We start from the raw sequence: 11,904 nt of genomic DNA, 5'->3' as shown, positions 1-11,904 counted from the left end.
CAGCACTTGATGGATTGGACACTGGGTGTTGTACTATATATTGGCAAATTGAACTCCAATAAAAAATATACAAAAATATTATGAACTGTTGAAAAAAATGGAATTTTAATAGCTTTGTATGGGGACAGATTATGACTACATTTGTGGTGACAGAACATAATGTATAAACTTGTTGGATCACTATGTTGCACACCTGAAACTAATGTAACATTGTGTGTCAACTATACTCAAAGAAAAGAACATGGTGACACACGTTATGTTATGTGCATGATAATTGATCTCCTTTGGCAGCATAAGACTGATCTCTGATCATCTAAAATGCGTGATACTTATTATGGCATGGTGTTTATGTCTCACAATGAACAACATACATGCATCAGTTGGGTATTTTAGTGATCTAAAATGGCAAATGATGAGGGAGGTTGATATACTGATCTACTGATATATTTATTAATCTTTTCACAGGAAAGGACCATCGAAACCCAAGATCAATGGATGAGAAAAATTTCACCGAAGTGAAAGAATTTATACTTCTAGGGTTCACAGAGGACTTGTGGTTACAGAAAGTACTCTTTGTTATTTTCCTCTTCATCTATGTTACCAGTCTTTCAGGGAACATGACTCTGATTTCTCTGATCTGTGCTGATTCTCGGCTCCACACAGCCATGTATTTCTTCATTGGGAATCTTTCATTCCTTGATCTCTGGTACTCTTCTGTTTATGCTCCCCAAATTCTTAGGACTTGTATGGCTGAAGACAAAAGCATCTCCTTTGCTGGCTGCCTAGCTCAGTTCTTCTTCTCTGCTGGTCTGGCATACAGTGAGTGTTACCTGTTGGCTGCCATGGCTTATGACCGCTATGTGGCCATCTCCAACCCTTTGCTTTATTCCCAGACAATGTCCTCAAGGTTATGTGCCAGTCTCGTTGCAGCTTCATACCTTGGTGGCTTTCTTAACTCAACCATCATTACCAGCGAGACATTTACCCTGAGCTTCTGTGGGAGCAATGTCATTGATGATTATTTCTGTGACCTGCCACCCCTTGTAAAGCTGGCCTGCGATGTGAAGGAGAGCTACCAGGCTGTGCTCTATTTCATACTGGCCTCCAATGTCATTGCTCCCACTGTGCTGATCCTGGCCTCTTACCTCTTCATCATTGCTGCTATCTTGAAGATCCGCTCCACTCAGGGCCGCCTCAAAGCTGTCTCCACCTGTGGCTCTCATCTGACAGCTGTCACCTTGTACTATGGCTCTATTCTCTTTATTTACTCCCGACCAAGTACCAGCTATGCCCTGGAAAGGGATAAAGTGGTGTCAGTGTTCTATACTGTGGTGATACCATTGTTGAATCCCTTAATCTATAGCTTAAGAAATAAGGATGTTAAAGAGGCTCTGAAGAAAATGTTAGATAAGGCACCATTTTCTTAAATGAAAGTACTTGGGAAACATGGCTATATAGGTTTTTTTTGGTGATCTTCACATCATCGCTATTAGCCAAGACTCTCAGACATAATGAAAAAAGCAAAAAATAAAATTATTGGAGAATGTGGAAACCCTTAACTGCAATAGTCTTTTTAAGTTGGTGCTAATGTATTTGAATATGTGCTTAAAATAAATAAGTGGGTATATTTGGAAAAACTGCTATGCCTGCCAGCTGGGAACAGAGTCTAAAATTCTTAGAATTCTGAAACAGAATTTCACCTGAGAAGGGTGAAAGGGAGTAGTTTTTGTTTTGTTTTGTTCTATTCTGTTTTTTTGCTTGCTATTATTCAAAGATTTTTTTTTTTTTTTTTTTTTTTTGGCAGCAGACGCAGGAAAGAACAAATAACCCAGAGTCACAGTGAGCTTCCAGTGAAGGAATGTTTCCTAACAATTAGAATAATCAAGGAAAAAAGAATAGGAGCTGTATGAAGATAGAAATGGAGATGTAGATAGAAATAGTAACTAGACAGATTTTAAAAAGTTTTATACCCAATGAGAAGATTAATTGTGAAAATCTCTATTAGGTGAATCAATAATTGACAGCCATTAAAGATCTATGAATGTTTGGGTTTCTTTGCTGATTCAGTTTTATATATGAATTCATAGCAACTTAGAGAATGTTTCATCACGATGTCTCACATTTCCTAATTTTAAGTCTTTTTATGTATAAAACATGAAGCGGGATGCCTGGGTGGCTCAGCAGTTGAGCATCTGCCCTTGGCTCAGAGCATGATTCCAGAGTTTTGGGATCGAGTCCCACATCAGGGTCCCTGCAGGGAGCCTGCTTCTCCCTCTGCTTGTGTCTCTGCCTCTCTCTGTATCTCTCATGAATGAATAAATAATAATAATAATAAAAATAAATATAAAACATGAAACTATACCACACAAAAGAGCCCTAGTGTCAGTGACCAAGTATATTCATTTGTTAGTGTTGCCATAACAGAATGCCACAGACTGGGTGGCTGAAACAACAGAAATTTGCTTTCTCATAGTTCTGGAGACTAAAAGGCCAAGATGAAGATGCCATTAAGGTTGATTTGTTCTGAGGCTTATTTCCTTTGCTTGCAGGCAGCCACCCTCCTGCTTTCTCACATGGTCTTTTCTGTGCACAAGTAGCTCTGGTATGTCTTTGTGTGTCCAAATTTCCATCTCTTCTTTTTGTGAAGACGGGTCAGATTGGATTAGAGCTCATCCTAACCATCTCATTTTAATTTAATTATTTTTTAAAAAGATTTATTTATTTATTAGAGAGAGAGAGAGAGAAATCATGAATGGGAGGGGCAGAGGGAGAGGGAGAGGGAGAGAGAGAATCCTCAAGCTGACTCTACACTGTGCATGGAGACTTGGGACTTGATCCCAGGACCCTAAGATCATGACTTGAGCTGAAATCAATAGTTAGATGCTTAACCTACTGAACCACCCAGGTGCCTCTTAACTTAATCACTTCTATAGAGACCCTATATCCAAATACACATTCTGAGTCACTATCAGTCAACATATGAATTAGGGAGTTTCCAATCGACCCATAGCATCAGGGTTTAATAGGAATTTCTTAATAAATGAGAGAGGGAAATGTACCCTGGAAGTGTAGTGTAGACAAGGAAGTGTAGAATATTTTCTGGTAGTAAAAAAAAAAATTATGGACCACAAATGACACACTCTAAAAAAAGTTTAATTCAAATAATTTGGAGAGTTTCTATTCTCAGACACATTTATGATTATATTGAGATTAATGATAAAAAAGTGTAAAATTTTAGTGAAATACTTTTCATCTCATCATATCCTAATTAGTATATCATCCCCATATTCTAAATGCACTTTAATTAATTCTTTAGAGACTGAGGTGTAGAGACTGGGCTACTCTGTGGAAGAGGTCTCAAAGGTCTGTTGAGAAAACACATATATTGAGTTCAACAAAGCCTGCCAAAATATCAGAGGAAAGGGAAAAGCCTGTCGCTTGCAGCATCTGTCCTTTCTGGTCAAGGGTAAGCAACTGGAACCAGGAGTAGTTAAGTGGTTTGGTCTCTCTTTGGCCTTAGCTCAGTTAGAAGTGGGATGCAGTGTCAGGCGTGGCTCTCAAAGGATCATTGTTATGCCAAATGTACACACATCTACACACAGACACACAAGTTTCTAAATAAGGAGTTCACTAATGATATACCTAGCCTTCATCTAGAATTTGAAATTCAGTCTGGTAGTTACACAGTGTCATCATATATTCACTTACTCAGTAGGGTAAACAAGAGGGGAATAAAATTGACGTGCTTTTGGACTGTATTGGTTCTGGTGCTCTGTGCTGTCCAAACTACTAGTGTGTGATATTATCACATCTTGCCACTAGTTTTCAGGTGTTAGAGGGACATATTCTTCCCCCCAAATGTTTAGTGCTCCAGTGGAAGGAGCAGGGAAGAGGGGAACACACATCTTGAACAACTATTCTATATGGGATGCTTTAGCATGATTGGCTCAGACTTTTTCTGTGTCTTTTATTTCACAACACTATAATTGCAATTTATTTCAAATTCAAGGTGGATTTTGGGACATCTGGATGGTTATGAGTGTGATAGTTATGAGTCCTTCCTTTAATAATCTTCCTTCTAAAGTGATAAAGTACACTGAATAGGAAAGTCCAGTTGAAGGTAAATTTGTCCTAAGTAGTCTGTGCTAGTTTAGAAGTAGATGGTACTTTGGGGGAAAACAGCTTCAAGATATAAAGATAATTACCCATTTATTCATTCTAGAAATATTTATTAAGTGACAATTAGTTGATGGGAACAGTTTTTTTATGTGCTAGATACAGCAGTAAAGAAAAAAGAGAGATCTTATTGTGTCATTGCATGCTGATGGACAAAAATAGACAATAAACCATATTCAGGAGTTAGAAGATGACAGTATGTCTTGGGGAAACTAGATCAGAGTCTGTGCTCATACCCTAATCTCCTGAAAATCCCATTCAAATGTCTGGCAAAGGTCTGTTCTCATCACTCTATTAAAATACTAGGCCCTCTTAACACCAACAATCCCCATCCTCTTGTTTAGTTCAAACTCTGCTCTATTTTCCCCAAGATCCAAAATCCTTAATGTGGCTTTCAATAGGCTTTGTGAGCTGATCACTCCTGTGGTTCACTCACTGGTTCCTCCCTGCAACATCTTTACTTAATCTCTTTCGGCCTTTTGAGCCCACCAGACTCTCTCATGTGAGGATTCTGATATATGTTCTTTCTTCTCATGGAACTGGTGTCTTCTCCTCCTTACTCCTACAGTGGGCTAGCACTGGAGTCATTTCTCAGGTCTTATTTCAGTATATCTTCTTTTGTGAAGACTTTGATCAGTAGACCAAAAAATTATTAATTTTTTTCAGTTATTTGCCACTCCAGAGGATAAGAGTAGACAAGTAGCAATATGGCCACTGTCAGATATTTCCATTTCCCCCCAAGTTATATCATATTAAAGATAAACTTAATAAGGCACAGGTATTTTTCATTATATATATAAGCCATAACACAGCAGAGGAAGTTCATAGTAACTATTGAGATGATGACTATCACCCACCGGTTTGCACATTATCAATGTAATGACCATAAATCCCTGTCAAGGTAACAATTACTCAAGCATGAGCAAATTCAGAAAAAAATTAGAGTGTACAAATGAATACCAGCATAGCACTATAAATGTGAAGCTCGTGAGTTGTAAGATTTTTAAGGGGAAATCAATTATGTGAGTAATTTAGTTTTGCTGAAGTCCTAAATAGATGAAGACAAGTAGTGAGAGAGAGTTGTAAAGATAGGTTAAAGCCTACTTATGGAAGGGGGTGTAAGACTAAGGCATGTGTGGTTTGTGTGCTAAAGAGATGAGATCCATTATACGATAATGGAGAAATGAATGATGTTCAGGATTCCAAGCTTTACCGACCACAATGTCACTGATCAAGTCATGTTTTCTCTGAACATTATCAGCTACATTTGAAACATAAGGACACTTAATATTTTTTAAAAATATTTTATTTATTTATTCATGACACACACACACACACACACACACACACACACACACACAAAGAGGCAGAGACAGGCCAAGGGAGAAGCAGGGTACTTGCGAGGAGCCCAATGCAGGACTTGATCCTGCACCCTGGGATCATGCCCTGAGCCAAAGGCAGACGTTCAACTGCTGAGCCACCCAGGCATTCCAGGACTCTTAATATTTAAAGATTAAGATACCTGCCTTCCTAACAAGCAGCAATAGTAGACCCTGGGGTAGAAAATTCACATTTACATCCTAGTTACAAACTGGTTCTGTCTTAGCTCAAAGGAAAATGTTTCAAACATGGAAATAAACCACAATCCTCTCTCAGTATTGGCTTTCTCCCACTACCTTTTTTAGCTAAGGGACAGTCAGCTGGTTACTGGGGCATCAGCCCCAATTCTGTATGTTTTAAATTAGACTCCTCTTTTTAGCTTATCCATCAGAAGTGTTTTTTAAAAAAAGATTTTATTTATTCTTGAGAGACACATACAGAGAGAGAGAGAGAGGCAGAGACATAGGCAGAGGGAGAAGCAGCCACCACGCAGGGATCCCCATGTGGAACTCGATCCTGGGACTCCAGGATCATGTCCTGGGCTGAAGGCAGGAGTTTAAACAGCTGAGCGTCCCTCAGAGCTTTAAAGCTAAAGATAAGTTGGAAGTATTCACAGCTTCTTAATGAATTCTTGACGCCAAAATTTGGGCTCTTCCTAATGTTCAGCATTTACTATATCAAAAAATAACTCAGCTCTGTATATGAATCTCATATCAACAAGAGAAGGTGGGGAAAATGTTTTTAAAGAAGGCTTTTTTTAGTATTTTTTTTTCTAAAGAGTTTATTTATTTATTCATGAGAGACAGAGAGAGAGAGAGAGAGAGAGAGAGAGAGAGGCAGAGACACAGGCAGAGGGAGAAGCAGACTCCATGCAGGGAGCCCGACGTGGGACTTGATCCCAGGTCTCTAGGATCACACCCTGGGCCAAAGGCAGCACTAAACCGCTGAGTCACCTGGGCTTCCCTGGTATGTTTTTTTTATTGGAGTTTGCTTTGCCAACATATAGCATAACACCCAGTGCTCATACTGCCAAGTGCCCCCCTCAGTGTCCATCACCCAGTCACCCTATCCTCCCACACATCTCCCCTTCCACCACCCCTTGTTCATTTCCCAGACCTAGGTTCATGTTTTGTCACCCTCACTGATATTTTCACTCACTTTTTCTCCTTAACGCTTTATTCCCTTTCACTATTTATTATATTCCCCGTATGAATGAGACCATATAATGTTTCTCCTCCTATTGACTCACTTCACTCAGCATAATACCCTCCAGTTCCATCCACGTTGAAGCAAAGGGTGGGTATTCGTCATTTCTAAAGGCTGAGTAATATTCCATTGTACACATAGGCCACATCTTCTTTTATAATTTTTTAAAATTTATTTATGATAGTCAGAGAGAGAGAGAGAGAGAGAGAGAGAGAGGCAGAGACACAGGCAGAGGGAGAAGCAGGCTACATGCACCAGGAGCCCGACGTGGGATTCCATCCCGGGTCTCCAGGATCGCGCCCTGAGGCCACATCTTCTTTATCCATTCATCTTTCGATGGACACTGAGGATCCTGCCAGTTTGGCTATTGTGGACATTGCTATTATAAACATTGGGGTGCAGGTGTCTCGGTCTTTCATTGCATCTGTATCTTTGGGGTAAATACGCAGCAGTGCAATTACTGGGTCATAGGGCAGATCTATTTTAAGTCTTTGAGGAACCTCCACACAGTTTTCCAGAGTGGCTGCACCAGTTCACATTCCCACCAACAGTGCAGGAGGGTTCCCCTTTCTCTTTTTTTTTTTTTAATTTTTTATTATCTATTTATGATAGTCACACAGAGAGAGAGAGAGAGAGGCAGAGACACAGGCAGAGGGAGAAGCAGGCTCCATGCACTGGGAGCCCGACGTGGGATTCGATCCTGGGTCTCCAGGATCGTGCCCTGGGCCAAAGGCAGGCGCTAAACCGCTGCACCACCCAGGGATCCCCCCCTTTCTCCACATCCTCTCCAACATTCGTTGTTTCCTGTCTTGTTAATTTTTCCCATTCTCACTGGTGTGAGGTGGGATCTCATTGTGGTTTTGATTTGTATTTCCCTGATGACAAGTGATGCGGAGCATTTTCTCATGTGCTTGTTGGCCATGTCTATGTCTTCCTCTGAGATTTCTGTTCATGTCTTTTGCCCATTTCATGATTGGATTGTTTGTTTCTTTGCTGTTGAGTTTCATAAGTTCTTTATAGATCTCGGATACTAGCCCTTTATCTGCTAGGTCATTTGCAAATATCTTCTCCCATTCTGTAGGTTGTCTTTTAGTTTTGTTGACTGTTTCTCTTGCTGTGCAGAAGCTTTTTATCTTGATGAAGTCCTAATAGTTCATTTTTGCTTTTGTTTCTCTTGCCTTCATAGAGGTGTCTTGCAAGAAGTTACTGTGGCCGAGTTCAAAAAGGGTGTTGCTTGTGTTCTCCTCTAGGATTTTGATGGATTCTTGTCTCACATCTAGATCTTTCATCCATTTTGGGTTTATCTTTGTGTCTGGTGTAAGAGAATGGTCTAATTTCATTCTTCTGCATGTGGCTATTCAATTTTCCCAGCACCATTTATTGAAGAGACTGTCCTTTTTCCAATGGATAGTCTTTCTGGCTTTGTCAATTATTAGTTGAACATAGAGTTGAGGGCCCATTTGTGGGTTCTCTATTCTGTTCTATTGATCTATGCTTCTGTTTTTGTACCAATACCACACTATCTTGATGATAACAGGTTTGTAGTACAACCTGAGATCTGAAATTGTGATGCCCCCAGCTCTGGTTTTCTTTTTTAATATTCCCCTGGGAATATTAAAATATTCTGGGTCTTTTCTGATTCCACACAAATCTTAAGGTGATTTGTTACAACTCTCTGAAGAAAGTCCATGGTATTTGATAGTGATTGCATTGAACGTGTAAATTGCCCCGGACAGCATAGACATGTTCACGATATTAACGATATTAATTCTTCTAATCCATGAGCCTGGAATATTTTTCCATCTCTTTTGTGTCTTCCTTAATTTCTTTCAGAAGTGTTCTGTATTTTTTAGGGTATAGATTCTTTACCTCTTTGTTTTTTTAAAGATTTTATTAATTTATTCATGACACACACACACACAGAGGCAGAGACACAGGCAGAGGGAGAAGCAGGCTCCATGCAGGGAGTCCGATGTGGGACTCAATCCCAGGTCTTCAGGATCACACCCTGGACCGAAGTCAGCACTAAACCACTGAGCCACCTGGGCTGCCCAATCCTTTACCTCTTTGGTTAGGTTTATTCCTAGGTATCTTATGCTTTTGGGTGCAATCATAAATGGGATGGACTCCTTAATTTCTCTTTCTTCAGTCTCATTGTTAGTGTATAGAAATGCCACTGATTTCTGGGCATTGGTTTTGTATCCTGCCACACTGCCAAATTGCTGTATGAGTTCTAGCAATCTTGGGGTGGAGTCTTTGGGATTTTCTATGTGCATATCATGTCATCTGTGAAGAGGGAGAGTTTGACTTCTTCTTTGCCAATTTGAATGCTTTTTTTTTTCTTTTTGTTGCCTGATTGCTGAGGCTAAGACTTCTAGTACTATGTTGAATAGCAGTGGTGAGAGTGGACATCCTTGTTGTGTTCCTGATCTTAGAGGAAAGGCTCTCAGTGATCCTTATTGAGAATAATATTTTCTGTAGGCTTTTTATAGATGGCTTTTAAGATGCTAAGGAATGTTCCCTCTATCCCTACACTCTGAAGAGTTTCGATCAAGAATGGATGCTGTATTTTGTCAAATGCTTTCTCTGCATCTATTGAGAGGATCATATGGTTCTTGTTTTTTCTCTTGCTGATATGATCAATCACATTGATTGCTTTACGAGTGTTGAACCAGCCTTGCATCCTGGGGATAAATCCCACTTGGTCATGGTGAATAATCTTCTTAATGTACGATTGGATCCTATTGGTTAGTATCTTGTTGAGAATTTTTGCGTCTGTGTTCATAAGAGATATTGGTCTATAATTCTCCTTTTTGGTGGGGTCTTTGTCTGGTTTTGGAATTAAGGTGATGCTGGCCTCATAGAACGAGTTTGAAAGTATTCCGCCCCTTTCTATCTTTCTGAACAGCTTTAGTAGAATAGGTAATCTTTCTTCTTTAAACATTTGATAGAATTCCCCTGGGAAGCCATCTGACCCTGGGCTTTTGTGCCTTGGGAGGTTTTTGATGATTGCTTCAATTTCCTCCCTGGTTATTGGCCTGTTCAGGTTTTCTATTTCTTCCTGTTCCAATTTTGGTAGTTTGTGGTTTTCCAGAAATGTGTCCATTGCTTCTAGATTGTCTAATTTATTGGCATATAGCTACTCATATTATGTTTTTAAAATTGTTTGTATTTCCTTGGTATTGGTGGTGATCCCTCCTTTCTCATTCATGATTTTATTAATTTGAGTCTTTTTTCTTTATAATAAGGCTGGCTAATGGTTTATCTATCTTATTTATTCTCTCAAAGAACCAACTCCTGATTTTGTTGATCTGTTCTATAGTTCTTCTGGTCTCTATTTCATTGAGTTCTGCTCAAATCTTTATAAACTCTCTTCTTCTGATTGGTGTAGGTTTAATTTGCTGTTCTTTCTCCAGGTCCTTTAGGTCCGAAGTTAGCTTGTGTATTTGAGTTTTTTTCCAATTTTTTGAGGGATGCTTGTATTGAGATGTTTTTCTCTCTCAGGACTGCTTTTGCTGTATCCTACAGATTTTGAATGGTTATATCTTCATTTTCATTAGTTTCCATGAATCTTTTTAATTCTTCTCTAATTTCCTGGTTGACTCATTCCTCTTTTAGCAGGATGCTCTTTAACTTCCATGTGTTTGAGATTCTTCTAAATTTCTTCCTGTGATTGAGTTCTAGTTTCAAAGTATTGTGGTCTGAAAATATGCGGGGGACAATCCCAATCTTTTGGTATTGGTTGAGACCTGATTTGAGACCTAGTATGTGGTCTATTCTGTAGAAAGTTCCATGTGAACTTGAGAAAAATGTGTATTCAGTTGGGTTCAGATGCAAAGTTCTGTATATATCTGTGAAATCGATCTGGTCCAGTGTATCATTTAAAGATCTTGTTTCTTTGGTGATGCTGTACTTAGAATATCTGTCATTTGCAGAAAGCACCATGTTGAGGTCTCCCAGTATTAGTGTATTATTATCTAAATATGTCTTTACTTTGGTCATTAATTGATTGATATACTTGGAAGCTCCCACATTAGGGGCTTAAATATTCATGACCGTTAGGTCTATCCTCTTGTTGAATAGACCCTTGAAGTATGATATAGTGTCCCTTTTCATCTCTTACTACAGTCTTTGGGATAAAGTTTAATTTATCTGATATGAGGATTACTACCCCTGCTTTCTTTTGAGGACCATTTGAATGGTAAATGGTTTTCCAACCTTTCATTTTGAGGCTGGAGGTGTCCTTACGTCTCAAATGAGTCTCTTGTAGATATCCAGTCTGAAACCCTGTGCCTTTTGATGGGATCATTTAACCCATTCACGTTCAGAGTTACTACTGAAAGATATGAATTTAGTGTCATAATACCTTTCAGTCCCTTTTTTTGTGGATTATTTCTTTGTGCTTCCTCTTTCTTTTACAGAGTCCCCCTTACTATTTCTTGCAGAGATGGTTTGGTGGTCACATATTCATTCAGTTTCTGCCTATCTTGGAAGCTCTTTATCTCTCCTTCTATTCTGAATGAGAGCCTTGCTGGATAAAGTATTCTTGGCTGCATGTTCTCATTTAGGACCTTGCATATATCCTGCCAGCCCTTTCTGGCCTGCCAGGTCTCTGTGGAGAGGTCTGCTGTTAATCTAATATTTCTCCCCATATAAGTTAGGGATCTCTTGTCTCTTGCTGCTTTAAGGAATTTCTCTTTATCTTTGGAATTTGCAAGTTTCACTATTAAATATTGAGGTGTTGAATGGTTTTTATTGATTTTGGGATGGACCTCCCTATCTCCTGGATCTGAATGCCTGTTTCCCTCCCCAAATTGGGGAAGTTCTCAGCTATGATTTGTTCAAATATGCTTTCTGTCCCTCTGTCTCTCTCGGTGCCCTCTGGAACCCTAATTATATGTAGATTTTTCTTTCTGAGGCTATCATTTATTTCCCTTAACCTTTCCTCATGGTCTTTTAATTGTTTTTCTCTTTTTTTCCTCAGCATCCTTCCTTGCCATCAACTCGTCTTCAATGTCACTCTCTTTCTTCTACCTCATTAACCCTCATCGTTAGGACTTGCAGTTTGGGTTGCATCTCATTTAATTGGTTTTTGATTTTGGCCTGATTAGGACTAAATTCTGCACTGATGAAGTCTCTTGA

General features: G+C 39.3%; 1 protein-coding gene across 1 annotated transcript; it reads left to right on the top strand.

Moving 5' to 3' along the window:
* Positions 1-491: 491 nt before the first annotated feature.
* Positions 492-1,427, top strand: LOC140613640 (olfactory receptor 9G19-like). Its single transcript, XM_072792073.1, has one exon. The coding sequence runs from the start codon at positions 492-494 to the stop codon at positions 1,425-1,427; it is 936 nt and encodes a 311-aa protein (XP_072648174.1).
* The last annotated feature ends 10,477 nt before the right edge of the window (positions 1,428-11,904 follow it).

The sequence above is a fragment of the Canis lupus genome, chromosome 21 (genome assembly GCF_048164855.1).
Source record: "Canis lupus baileyi chromosome 21, mCanLup2.hap1, whole genome shotgun sequence".
Classification (NCBI taxonomy): Eukaryota; Metazoa; Chordata; class Mammalia; order Carnivora; family Canidae; genus Canis; species Canis lupus.
The sequence above is the reverse complement of the archived record's forward strand: the minus strand, read 5'-3'. Positions and strand labels throughout refer to the sequence as shown.